Source organism: Perca fluviatilis, chromosome 8, assembly GCF_010015445.1.
Source record: "Perca fluviatilis chromosome 8, GENO_Pfluv_1.0, whole genome shotgun sequence".
NCBI lineage: Eukaryota > Metazoa > Chordata > Actinopteri > Perciformes > Percidae > Perca > Perca fluviatilis.
In genome coordinates, this window is record NC_053119.1 from 30,208,764 (window position 1) to 30,222,866 (window position 14,103).

The 14,103-nt window shown below is 39.7% G+C and overlaps 1 protein-coding gene across 1 annotated transcript in view; it reads right to left on the bottom strand.

Annotated features, from left to right (window-relative positions):
• Positions 1-400: 400 nt before the first annotated feature.
• slc12a3 (solute carrier family 12 member 3) overlaps positions 401-14,103 on the bottom strand; it is a 41,502-nt gene continuing 27,799 nt past the window's right edge. The window contains exons 13-26 of the mRNA XM_039808393.1: positions 11,319-11,420; positions 10,086-10,241; positions 9,876-9,975; positions 9,607-9,718; positions 9,323-9,460; positions 7,887-7,993; positions 7,653-7,735; positions 7,397-7,474; positions 7,139-7,237; positions 6,860-6,971; positions 3,470-3,556; positions 1,883-2,021; positions 1,671-1,738; positions 401-1,434 (exon numbers count right to left, since the gene is read on the bottom strand). Of these exons, the coding sequence (XP_039664327.1) occupies positions 1,293-1,434; positions 1,671-1,738; positions 1,883-2,021; positions 3,470-3,556; positions 6,860-6,971; positions 7,139-7,237; positions 7,397-7,474; positions 7,653-7,735; positions 7,887-7,993; positions 9,323-9,460; positions 9,607-9,718; positions 9,876-9,975; positions 10,086-10,241; positions 11,319-11,420 (1,523 nt within the window). The 3' untranslated portion in view covers positions 401-1,292. The remainder of the gene's footprint in view (positions 1,435-1,670; positions 1,739-1,882; positions 2,022-3,469; positions 3,557-6,859; positions 6,972-7,138; positions 7,238-7,396; positions 7,475-7,652; positions 7,736-7,886; positions 7,994-9,322; positions 9,461-9,606; positions 9,719-9,875; positions 9,976-10,085; positions 10,242-11,318; positions 11,421-14,103) is intronic.

Below are 14,103 nucleotides of genomic sequence, written 5' to 3' on the forward strand. Positions count from 1 at the left end.
TGGACAAACAAAAAGAGAAAAAGCTAAAAAGCTGAGAGAGAAGCTGTTGAAGTCCCTTGCGGTAAAAAGTGTTGGTCGCCTGCTCTGTGACACTGACAGAATAATAGAATGATCCTATAACACATTTGTTAAATACGATCCAGAATCTTTTTACAGCCTGGATGGGGCAGTTCAATAAAAAAAAGGTTGTTATGCATGAATGTCATAAATCAGATGATCCTGGAGATCATCGGGAGATGATCATTCCAGGTATTACTGTATATCACAATTCACCACATCATTTAAATACTAAATCACCATTTTCATGAGTCGTTGAAATGCTGCTGGTGTGTTATGCAAGCCAAAACCCATATCAGAGAACAAGCCAGATGGTGTTATGACCAAAAATAATTCTAAGCACTTGTGGTTAATGGCACCTGACAGTACCCCTTTAATAGATTGAATTTACTCACATACTTTACAGCGCCAACTTCAATCAGCCAATACAGTCAGCAATGGATAGGAATCAGGATTTGTTACAGCATTTAACATTGTGAAAATCTGTACATTGTGGTAAATTATCAGATTTTTTCGACAAGCAAACATGGAGAAGCCTTACTAGAAGAAGAGGGTACAGCGATGTGGTTATCAAGCATGTTCTTCACTTTAAAATGTTATTTTGCTTCTCTTCAGAGACTTGATAGAATCTATGACATATTTTGGTGTTGCGTTGCGTGAATGTTTATTTGTTGAGCAGGTGGCAGCCTTGGCCAGTGTATGTGTGTGAATGATGAATGGTTCCTGTACTATGTAAAAGTGCTTTGAGTAGTTGTTAAGACTAGAAAAGCGCTATATGAATACAGTTCCATTTACATTTACACACACACACACACACACACACTGAACAAAAGTAACTCACTCTTGTGCCATTAATTTAAGGATAGAACATAAAACAGGTTTTGTGGACATAAATGTTAAACATTACAAATAATTTTGATAAACAATTGACTTTACAATTAATAGTTTTAATATGTTTCCTATAGTGATTTACGTTTGCAAGACTACTAAAATGTGTACATCATTAAGATGTTGAATTAAAAGCTTCACAAAGAGCTCAGCAAGTTAAGATGTTGAATTAAAGGACCAGAACATTGTAATTACAAATTACATATGTTAACTATCATCAATAATCATCAATAGTCATCTATAGTCATCAAGGCATAGATATGTCTGAATCAAAATGATTGATGTCAGGATGTTGGTGAATTATAAGCTATATTTCAATATCTGTATATTGGTCTCGAGAAGACATTTCATTGGCAATAGAAGGTGAGGACGTTTTCATGGTTTCCTCTGACCATCAGAACTGGGGGTCTCAAATCGCGTGACAAGGCGTCCAGCCACAACAGGTAGAGAGTATTGGGACACACTCCTCTCCTCCCCACCGGCATGGTGCTGTCAGGAGACATACAGAGTCACAGCAAAGAAGGTTTAATAAGGTGAACAGTTTGTGTTTGACTACTTAGAATTAGTTCAAAGCATCCATAAATGATTACTTTTAAAGAGCCATTGACTCAGTGGTGCAGTTAGCATGCCATGTAATTACAAGGCCACTCATTTTACTCTGCATTGTCTACCTTCTAATAAAGTAGCACTGTCACGACCTAAAAAAGAAGAATTACTGTACTCACATAATAATCAGAGCAGCGTCTCTGGAGTAATCCTGCAGAACCTCATTTAGACGAATCTGACGGAGAGACTGAATCGCACAGAGAAAGTTTACAACTTTAGTCAAGGAACATGGGGAAAAAAGTTTGGATTGTTTCTTCCTCCAAAATGATATATGTGCTATATCCAAATGTGTGATTCAGGTTGCGTCATTGTGTGTTTCTGTGTGTGATACCTTGGCCTGGTTCCTCTCTAAATCCTGGTCAGTGATCATCCATGGCTCCTCCTGCTGTCTTGGTGGTTCTGAATCAGAGTCCTGTTTGGGACTTGTATCCAGCCTGAAGCGACCCACTATATTCTCAAAATGACGAACACTGAAGCATACAGAGACAAACACGGATCATGATCAGGTAATTGCAGAAAGTAACTATGAATTAATTCCTTTGATTGCTTCTTTTTTTTTATCTGGCAACCTTAATGTTGAGGTTTTCACCACTGTTATTTACAGCAGCACACTCAGATTCAGATTCATTTTTATTTAAAATAGGGACAATGCACAAGTTAACATTAACCTTGTATAAGAACAAGGAGAGATGCACTGTGCCAGATTGTAGCACAAGTGCTATTTTCCGCCCGTAGTCCCTTAACAGGTCATAACACAAACGTACACACTGTACGTTGAAGCAACATATGGACAATTCCATGAAAGCTGGTGGGCATATATGTCGTGGATTTAGTTTTATGTTGTTGCTGTAAAGCATATTAAGGATCTGATGCATCATTAAACCTAAATCACTATAACATCACCACACGAATTATGAGAAGGATGAAGGAGGCTTAGGTTAAAATACAATACAGCAACAGGATTTTAGGAAATTCATCTAAGTGATAGCAATGACTAATGGGTTTCACAGTTCAACATCATGGGATGTTCATGCACTCCAAGTACCTTCTGTGTTTTTTCCCTTAAATTAAAAGCACTCTGAATGCATGAAGTGCAAATCAAGTGTAAACATGGCCTTATTAACCTGCAAGAGGGACCTGTGGCAAAAATTAGCTACTAGTCCCAATTAACCCCCTCTTTCCTCTTTGCATAATTCCCCATATGCATCATGTAAGCACAAAACTGATATAATGAAGGTTAAAACAAGATCTGACACAGGGAACCTTTTCACAAAAGGGCCTCAAGAACAGGTAAGAAAAGCAGGACTCTTATGATGTCAGTTGATATTATGCTTCAGTGGTGCATATTCCCAAACATATTTTCAATTAAAGTAGCACAAACCAATTAAGACACAGTGAGCCTGGACATTTGCTTACCCTTTTCTATCTAGCCTTTATTTAATCTGTGTTGTTTTTTCCCCTTGTGTCTTGGTTCGGGAGCCTGGAGCTTCTCCGTTCTGGCCGTCGTTATGTGTTGAACCAAGCGCTACAGAGATAGTTTTGTAACTGCAGCGATTGTGCTATTGAATACATTTGGGACGAGGGCACTTGTCACGGCTATACTATGTTCCATTTCTGTCAGCTGTTTTGCATTGAGGTCTGTTTGAGAGTGTTTGTACTGATGTTTTACAAATTCATCAGGTGGTGATGTATTCTTGACTAATGTTGTGTTGTTTGTTTCCTTGGATTGATGTACCCTGTTTGCACAACAAATCTACCCTTGGTTACTAATAAAGAAACCTAACCTAAACTAACCTTTGCGGGCCCCTGGCATTCTAGGCTTTTGCCCAGTTGGTAAACCAATTGCATGATGACAGATTTTGTTCTCATGTTGTTTGTGCTTTATTTTAGTCTCATAGACAAGTTTTGGCAGTCTTACTTTTCAGGCTTGGGGTTCTGGTAGATGTCAGTAAGCACTTCAACGTCATGGAAACCAAGACGGAACTTCTTGATCAGTGCCAACACCCTAAAAAGAGAATGTAAGTCTGTAATGTACAATAAAGGTTTTTAATTTTGTCACAGAATCTCATACTTGTAAACCACAGCAATAGTCATTTAATCATGACATGATATTTTGGCCCAATTCCAATACACCCCTTGCCCCTACCACTTAGCCCTACCACTCCATTTTGTGCATTTACATGTAAGGGTAGTTGTGTCCAGATTCTTGTTGTGATAAGGTTGTAGGGCAAAGTGGTATGGCTATGAGGCCCTCCAAATGGAGGTTTTTCAGAGGCACAAACGTTATTATTTTCTTTGTTTTTAAAGATTTATAAGTTATAATAAGCATCTTATAATGTCGTTTAAATGTATTATACACCGCTATCTGGGTAAATAAAAAAATAAAAAAAAAAAAAAAAAAAAAAAAAAAAAAAAAAAAAAAAAAAAGTTAATTATTTGAACAAAACTTATTACTTACTTGCTGTACTATTTGCTCAAAACGTGAGTTTGAGTTGCCTCAAAACTCAAAAATCTAGTGCAGTAAGTTGCCTAGATCATTTTAAGTTTTCACAACATCCGTTTCCTTTGGTACCGCGTACAGCCTGTAGTGTGATTTACAAAAATCCACAGCTCCCTGTTCAGATGCACCAATCAGGGCCAGGGGGGTTGTCTAACTGTGTGTCAATCGCTGCTCATGCACACGCATTCATTCTCCCTTGTGGGGGGAGAGGCTTAGGAGACCGTTTTGGGCTTTAGCGGAAAGGGGGAAAGGACTGAGAAGTTGTCGATGTTCAAATTTGGTCCTGGATCTTCACAATCCTACCTACGGCACCTTTAATTGTAATAATACTTCAGATGAAAACATTTACCTGACAGAGAATGTTGCAGATACACATTCTACTAACAAAATGAATCACACTTAATATACAATGCATTATTAGTTATTATCCAGCATTATACTAGAGTTGAAAATGTCCACCTTGAAGTACATTGTGCTGAAAATGCCTCTCTTTTAACTTTAACTAAACATTTGAAAGCAGAACATGTACTGTGCGGTCACAGGTGGTTTTACCATATGGCATTGGTAAAGGACCTCGTGAATGTGTGTTTTTATATAATTAGTTTTTATAAAACTCAAGCTCATCTAGAGATTTGGCATGTTCCCTTTTTTTTCGTGTAGCAATCACACATCGTGGTAGTTTTAGGTGATGTGCCCCTTCAGGGGAAGCAGGGAACCCGGCTCAGCAGCACGCAGAACAGCCGGAGAAATTTGTGCACATTCATCTACCATGTGTTTGTGTATGATTAATTTCATCATTTGCATGTAGGGTAGACAGCAATCAGTTTTTTGGCGGATGATGACTTTTTGGCTCGATCAGTGAACCGCAATCAATGAGCCCTTCTAGAGTTGTAGCAACTCCTTGTCCCCGCTGCTGTACTGCGCATGAGACACACACACACGCGCACAGAGATTCCTCGATTAATCCTAGTTAAATTTTTAGGCAAGAAAGTAACCATTTACAATCCCAATATGTGGTTATTACTTTGTAATAACGCCAGTTTGGACATTTGCTGTGACGTTTTTGGAGATGACAGCCGCCACAGAACGTCTCTTGTGATACTATTGGCTAGATTCCAGCAACAAACTCATTGGGTCTGTTTATGTATATGCCATCACATTTACTAATGCCACATCAGGGTCTTGAAGGGTTGTCCTAGGGGAAGATTTTCAACCGCTACCCCTTGTAAATGTGTTCTGAGGGGCAAGTCAAAAAACGAAGGGGCACTCAAAAATAAGGGGTAGGATTAAAAATAAGAAATGGGATTGGGCCTTAGTCTGAACAGGAAAAACTGCTGAATGTGTAAACAGTTGATATTGCTAACATGTTAGCCATCAACTGTTTCAGGTGATAATATGTCGGTGTTGTTTTTACAGATTGTTTCTGTCACCTCCAAAAGGCCACAAAATCAGTGAAATCCAGTTTAAATGAACTGGAGCCATCGTTTAGGTTTTCAGTTAAACACAGTAGGAGATTTGTTTGTTTTTTTCAACAGGGAGGACAGACCCGTTACGTTCACAAGGGGCATGCATTTTGGTCATTTTGCTAAGAAGGGGGATGGTATCTAACTTTGCATGGCAGCAGGATTCTCGCGATATCACATGAAAATACATCTCGTAAGTAATGTGTTTGCGTCTGAACTACCAGCTTACTGAACCAATCAGCATCTGGTGAGGAGGTAATTGGCGTAGTTAAGGTGTGTTCAAAACAACACTGGTGGAAGTGATAGACAGATGTTTTTTGTAATCACCTGCCAGGTAGTTTCTGCCCTTTTCCAAACAGTTTCCAATGAAGGCTCGGGGTCTCAGATGGTTTCAGATGGTTTGTTACATAGAAACATCTGAACCATCTGAGACCCTGAAAACCGACCACATCGCCATAAGTTGCAATTACGACTTCAATTTACATTTATAGTGAAGCCGCCCTCTAGTGGCCGTAGTAGTTACGACGGGAGCAAAGCAGAAAGTAAGGTGACAAAGTATAACATTTCCATGTAAGGTGGTGGATGAGTCAAACAAACACAGGAGACCGGGGTTCAAGTCATGTTTGAAAATGAGTCTGATTTTAACCCAAACCACCATCTTTTTCTATATGTAACTAGTGTTGGTATCTAAACATAACCAAGTAGTTTTTTAGCCTAAACCTAACCAAACTGCAACCATTTCACAACGTTAATGGCATGTTTAAAACCGTGACCGTTACGTTCTCTGGTTTAGATATAAGGTAGCATTTCCTGCCCCCACTAGGGGTGATCATTTCTTAAACACTCCTGTGGGTCGTATAAGAGGGTAGAAATAAACAACCGATATTGTCGTATGGTTTGGAGGATTTGTTGAACTACCTGGCTCGTCAGGTTATATGGCATCCCCCCTCAAATGTCCTGCTATGCTAGTCAAAATGACTGCTGGCTATTTAATAACTGGATAGTTCATTGATCTCCATAAGCAATTCTGCATTTCCTTTCATTTCATTCATACACTTTTTTTAGACACCTTTTTTGGCAAATGTGCTGAAAAATCAGACTAAAGGCCTTTACACACCAGGGGTGACAAACTTTACTCCTTTCAATCTTGACAAAGGCAGCGCATACCAGATCCACTCCTCTTGTTCTTACTTCCACAATAAACGCCCTAGACTGCAGAAATGTTTACCTGCCAGTATGAATATTTCCAGGCAAGCATTTCACGTTTTCGTGTTGTTTATTCATAACGCTCGAAGTGTGTAAAGACCTTTAGGTATAAACACTCCACAGTAATCTGAGTGCTTACTCCTCTCTCTGTTGTTCCTTCTTGGCTGTTTCGCCCCCCACAAACACTCGGACCTTACATCTGGCCCAGCGCTTCCTCCGAGTCAGCAGGTATGGCAGCAGGAGGGTCAGACCTGGTAAGCCACACACACACACACACACACACACACACACACACACACACACACACACACACACACACACACACACACACACACACACACACACTGATAAGGAAACCTGTGATAATATTCTTGATGGAAGTAATGACGATTATAGATAGATGAATATGTAATTAGACCTCCATCATCAGACAGCCAGTACACATCAATGGTCTTCTTTTCTTGTTTTTTCTGGAACACCGTACTAGTCTGAGGCTCTGGTTCAATGGAGATAGAAGCTGCAAAGAATTTTGTACACGTAAATATATATATATATATATATATATATATAAATATATAAGTTCACAGTTGTTAAACATTTACCATTCAGAATTTTCACAATTTCCATTATACGTAACATAAGTTAATCCTAATGATACGATCATGCATATACATACATGTAGTACTTGTTTGAATAGGGGAAGGGGCAGAGATGGTGTTGATACTCTCTTGTCCTCCATCATAGCCTGGATTAACTGAAATAAAAACAGAGGAATTTGCGTTGTATTCACTTGTAGTCAGTAACTCAAATGATGGATGCATGTGGACAACATGGCCCTTGTTAACATTAGTGTAGCTTGTAGTGTGTCTTATTGATGGTGCAAAATTAATTTACTTTGTGTGCTCCACTCTAATTTGAAATAAGGCTCTTACCATGTGATTGAGAGGTATGAGAGACATCCAGTCCCTCCTTCATTCTCAGAATGCACACGCCGTACTGTAGGTCAAATGCATCACTGAAACACACGTTGGACAGCTTTATTGCAAAAATATGATTATTAGTGCTTATAACAATGGTATACACACACACACAAACACACACACACACACACACACACACACACACACACACACACACACAGGTTTATGAAGCCCCACTGTACTCACTGCAGTATTCCTATGTAGTTGTATGCAGCCTGAGGTGTGTCACTGCGACAGTCTTTCTTGAAACCCATCAGCAGAACATTTGGCCTAATACGTCCCAAACCTGCCGCCTGGTGGACAGTCAACAAGATGAGGAGAAGATGAGATAAATCAAGCCTGTGTCACAAAGCAAGTTCAACTTCCTCAGGCTCTCTTTGAGGTATTTGGCTTCACTGAACCTAACATTGACCATGCTAGATAACATAGCTGGTTACCAACTGGCTTTGTTAATTCTGGCTTTAAGCTGTTTTTTTTTTTTCATTTTTGAAATCATATCACATAAGATTAAACATTTAACAGGTGGGCCATTTGTTGATGTAGTAATGCAATGATAGTGGAAATACTTGAAAAAATGAGGACCAGCAATACAGTAAGTCATCCAGAGGAGGCTCTCATCACCACGCCCCTTTCTGGGGGAAAACAATCCCACGTTCCGCATAGACAGCAACATCGTAAACAGGGGAAGTTGAACATATCTCCAAACCTTTACTTTAAACTAAATGTTTTAAATTAGTAATGCCAGAGAGTTGTTGTGTAGTTGTTTGCACCAACAATACATCCAAAATCCCTGATCTCCAATTTGTTACCCTGCCATGTCCTAAAAAAGATCTTGATAGATGGGCTTTGGCTCCAAGCTATTGACCAAAATCGTCATCACAGAGGCTCCCTTTTGGGGGAAAGAATCACGCTGTCACATCAGAAGAGAAACAGGAAAATGCCAAAAAGCTGTTGTACAGAAGTTAATCTAGAAAACTTTTAAAAAACAACGATTTTCTATCTCCCAAAAGAGGGCACTTGACATTTTGTGAAGTGTCCATATGTGCCAACATGAATAAATCACTGGAAGCTTATTTTCAGTGTGCAGACATTCTTTTTTTTTAAGTAAAAGGCTGACCACTACCTCTCATCCGGGTACACTTAACTTTTTATTTATATGTAACATTATTGAATCTATAAAACATATTTTTTTCACAAAGTCACATAGCATTCACTACTTTGAACTATATACAGTACCTGCTATAGAAGACATGTATTATGATAACAATAGTATGACACTAATTAGACTGTACACCTTTACTGCATTTCCAGTAAAAAAAGATTTGCCATGCAAAGCAAAGTCTCTCTACTGGTTTGTAACAATGCTGCTGTAGTTCCTTTGGGAGTGGTGACTGAATTTCTTCACGACTGCTGATTGGTCAGGAGGTGGTTCTCGCATATGTTTTGGTCTGTAAGGAATTGTTTGGCTGAGTTACCTTGACAAATAAACTCAGCATGAACTTTTGAGACAGAAAAAGCCAGGGTTTACCCCAAACTTAGCTGGCTTTGTGAGACAGGCCCCAACAAAGTTCAGTTGATGAAGACAGTTCATTAGAATAGAATAGATGAGGTGTAATTCTGACCTGTAGCAGCATGTTAACTCCTGATCCTAGCTCTGTAGCCACAACACCTCTGTAGAATGACCTGACCTTCCGCTGGTTCAACCAGGTAACATGACGGTCGCTGCTAGCCTTTTCCACTACTGATGGGGAGGGACCAGCCTTAAAAATACAGGGTTGAAGGGATAATGATTTGACAGCTGAAAGATGGCAGTTTAAAAATATGTTTGTTCTTGTGTTTTTACTGAATCAAAAATGTAATATTCACTGGGTGGTGTGTATGTATGTGCATGTTAGGTTGGACTCACAGTGACTACATTGCAACACATCATGAGACTGAGACCCTTTGTGAAACAGGCGACGAGATCCACCAGAGCTGGGCGACTGCTGGGAGGACCTGTTAGCACCAAACACTGGGGTCTGAAAGGTGAGTATAATTTGTTTAAAGTTGGATGTTGAGCAGGTTAGTGCAGACCTTTGTTGATCTTTAGTCAATAATTAATTGGTTCTGTGAACCATTCATTGTTTTTACAGTTGGCATAAATGAGACTGACAAAGACTTGGACATGATCTTGACCTGTAGTTCTTGACATGGTCCTCCACATGGTTTAGACCTACACACTGGTTTAAAGCGATGTTGTAGGAGCTCGCCTGCACTGAGGAGCCCCAGTTTACAGCTAAGCACAGAGAAGAGCAGCAGAGTAAGAATGGAGTAGAAGATGACAGCTGATGGTGTGTGATATCACATTGTGGTTTGTCTAGCTGTACTGTATGTGTGTGAGTTTACCAGGCTTCTTGTAGAGTGTATATCCCAAAAGGACGAAGACAACGCCAAAGGCAATGAGGGCCGCCCACCAAGTCAGCAGGAACATGATAACCACGCTACACACAGAGCCCAGCAGCGACAGCCACTTACTGTAGAATCTGAATGATGGACGCCAACCTGTAGATAAACACACATAGACACGTGTATAACATACACACAATGTCTACACACTCTCATTGATTAGGAATTCTCATAACAGTTGGAATTCTGCTATGTTTCATTGCTAAGTCTTGTAATCATTTCATATGTGGATTTTTCTGTCTTAATATTAATTAATTCATGCATGCAGTCATGCATAAATCTGTCTGTGCATTAAATGAGACCTATTATGCTTTTCATTATTTTCTGTCTATACATCTGTGCCAGATTTCTTTGTATGGTCATCTGCTCCAGTCCATAGACTGTAAAAAAAGATTGACTATGCGTCTCCACTTCCTCGCACTGTACAAAATGCAGTGCAGCCAAAATATCCTGCATACGGGCACTGTCATCTTGTAATTTTGGAGCCAGAGTTTGCGCAGTAGTGATCAAGCCACTTTATCATCCCGCCCATACACCCGCCCGACCAATCGTGAGTCAATCAAAGCTCTCAATCATGATGTTTCACCTCGTTTTCATGGAATAAAATAACTTATTAAAACAAAAACATATCAGAAAAATGGGATTTATGACCTATTGCAGTATAGGTCATGAATCCTGCCAGCCACCAGGTAGCGACCGAGATGTTTTGGCTTCACTTACACATTAGTCTATGCATCAACCCCTGCTCATTACTTCAGTGTTTACATACTGTACACTGCTACATGTAGCTATGCTAAAATCAGGGAAATCTGTAATCTTGGTTGCAGATGATACTTTTTCCCTAATTTGAGATCACATTCCTGCTGGAACATGTCTGGTTATGGTTTGGACGCCTTTATTGTTGATTTGCCACAGTATAAAGTGCTGCTACAGCCCATCTGGGCTTTTTTGGGAAGGGGGCTTACGAGACAGGCGCTACAACAGCGTCTCATACAGAGGGTGAATACAGGTGCAGCAGCAATGAGCACTATGAGAAAAATAAAGTGTTTTATTAACATTTAGGCATGACATGTTCTAGTGGAAACACAAAATATGTACGTACAAAGTATGAACCAGAAAATAAGCATGATAGGTCACCTTTAAAGCAAAATGTGTTGTTTCTGAGTTTTCTACCTGGTGAGTTGGTGATTGAGGCATGGAAGCAGCTGAAGTTGATCAGGGCGTATGAGCAGAGGAAGAAGTTAGAGATGATGGGAGCGATGGTGTTCAACTCGGCTGGTGGAGAAAAAAGACAGAAATGGAGAAGACAGAAATTAAGAGAACCGTGGTTTAAAGTTCTAATTCTTAAGATTATCATGAAAAAAAACAATTTTGACACTAATTATTGGCAGTATTAACACTAGCTCCGCCAGACCCAACTTCGGGTACTATAACCGCCAGACCCAACTTCCAAGTCTTTATCCTTTTGTCCTTTTGTTTGGCTGATGGGGCATTAAAGCATCACCCCTCTCTTTATCTCTATAGCACAGCGTTAATCTCTGTAGCAGCAAGAACACACACAGCCCCCCCACACACTTACAGCCAGATAGTCTATCTAACTTAAGCTTGATTCCAGACAAAACTTATTAGCAGTGTAAAATGTGCTATTTTGCTATCTATTTTAGGAAAACATATTTTTGCGCTTCCACCCCATGCACTAATATTCTGGTGATGGTCATTTGCGCTGTATGTTGTTACCCAGCAAATAGGTAACCTTTAAAGAAACTTCAGAGAAGGTTGTCTGAAGGTTATTTTTTTTAAAACCTTCAGGGAACGTTCTCTGTTCAGCCATTGCCATCGTCAGAACCAGCTGTCTTGTCCGCAGCACAGATAGGAGAGTGGTCGGACTAAGTCCTTACTAGGCTGACAGACTGACTAGTGAAAGCAGAAAGCCCATAGTTACAATGGGAGCCTTTTTATGCTTCTAAAAAGTGTAAAAACGTTATATATTTGCGAAAATAACATACCCCCATTTAATGTAACTTGTTTAAGGATAAAGGAACGAGATCATGCGCTGGTACAGTATACTGTTATAAACCTTTTTGGACGTCTGAACTAAATTTGCCACTGAAGATCAGCTGGACTGGTGTGTAAATGTCACAAAAGCACCTTTATGTTTTTATGTCTGTCTATATTGGTGTGTTTCAATTATTGTGCTTTGTTAATTTATTACCGTAAACAGCTGTAGTGGAAACAGATGTCATTTAGTGTAGTACCCTGGGGCTTTTATTTTTCTAATATGTATATTACAACAAAACATTTGGTCCTACAGGTTATGACTGCTGATGGTTGTTGTTGATTTTGCATGTGCCAAATTTTAATTATATGGGTTATTATTGGTCGAACTGTTGAGCTAAGCTATGCTAGCGTCAATGTTTTATATACTGTATATACAATGTTTATTAATGAGAAAAATGTATTTATTAATATTGTTATTATTTGAAGATACTGGTATTTTGATTTTTTATATATTATATTTTGTATTCTTATACATATATATATATATTGTTCCAACTAAGTACAGTGGGCAGAATGTCTAAATAGAAGGTTTATGTAAATTTGCCACTGAGACCAGCCAACGAACAGATTTTTTAAAGTATTCTTTCAAAATAAAGAGTATAAAATATTTTGGATGGTGCAGTAGGGACCCAGTAAGGGATTTAAGAAGTTGAAGTTTACATTCCAACATTGTTAAATTGGTAATCTTGTGTGGTGTTATTTTTGTTACACAGCCAATGTTCCCGGGTCTGGTGGACCCACCACATTATTAGGCTTTTAAATCAATACAGCCATAACAATTTATGCAAAAATACTTAATAGATGTTTACTTTAGCTCAATTACCAATGATATGTACATCATTTATGGTTCATATTCAACACGGTCTCGCAGCAGTTCGTGAAATGGTCATGTTATTTAATCTATTGATTCGTGTCCACGGGGACGTTTTTCTCGTTTTTTTTCGTGGTGGCCAGCACGAAATGGTCTATACGTATATTGCGGGGGAGGACGCCTCACACGCCAGGAAACGGCCGCGGGGGACGCCCGACAATAACGGGATGGCAGAGGTTGGGTTTAGGAAAAAACAACATTGAAAGGACGCCTCACACAGCAGGAAACGGCTGGAGGGAGGACGCCTCACACGCTGGGACACGGCCGCGGGGGACGCGCGACAATAATGGGATGGCGGAGGTTGGATGAAGGAAAAAAACAACGGTGAAAGGATGCCTCACACGCTGGAAGATGGCCGCAGGGAACGCGCGACAGGGGACGCATGACAATAACGGGATGGCGGAGGTTGGGTTAAGGGAAAAAACAACAGGGAAAGGACGCCTCACACGCCGGGAAACTGCCGCAGGTAACACGCGACAATAACGGGACGGTTAACAGGGAAACAAGACGCCACACGCAGGACACGATGCCCGCCCCCGGTGAAAGTCCTGAATTGTTTGACCCATCCACCACCACCCCAACCAACCTCCTTATGCAGATTTTCGGCATTTCATTTCATCGTAGTTGTGCTGTGACCACGACATATGCTTCCCATTTAAATACATTGGTTTACATTTTCGTGCTGGCCACCACAAAAAAAAAATAAAATGTCCCGTGGACACGAATCAGTATATTAAATAACTTGACCATTTCACGAACTGCCATGAGACTGGGTTGTCATATTTGCCATTTACCCCTGTGAGATCACATTTATGATCATTTTTGTTTTTTGTGAGAAAATAAGGAAATTCAATAATAAAAAAGGTGAAAAAAATAGAAACAAGATTTTTGATCATTATTGGTGCTTATTTCTTAGAACTTAATCAGAAAAGGTGAAAGTGCTTGAAATGTAACACTTTTGTAACTTTGTTCGAGAATAGCAGGTGCAGAAAGACAACATAGTTTCATAGCACCTGCAATTAAATACAC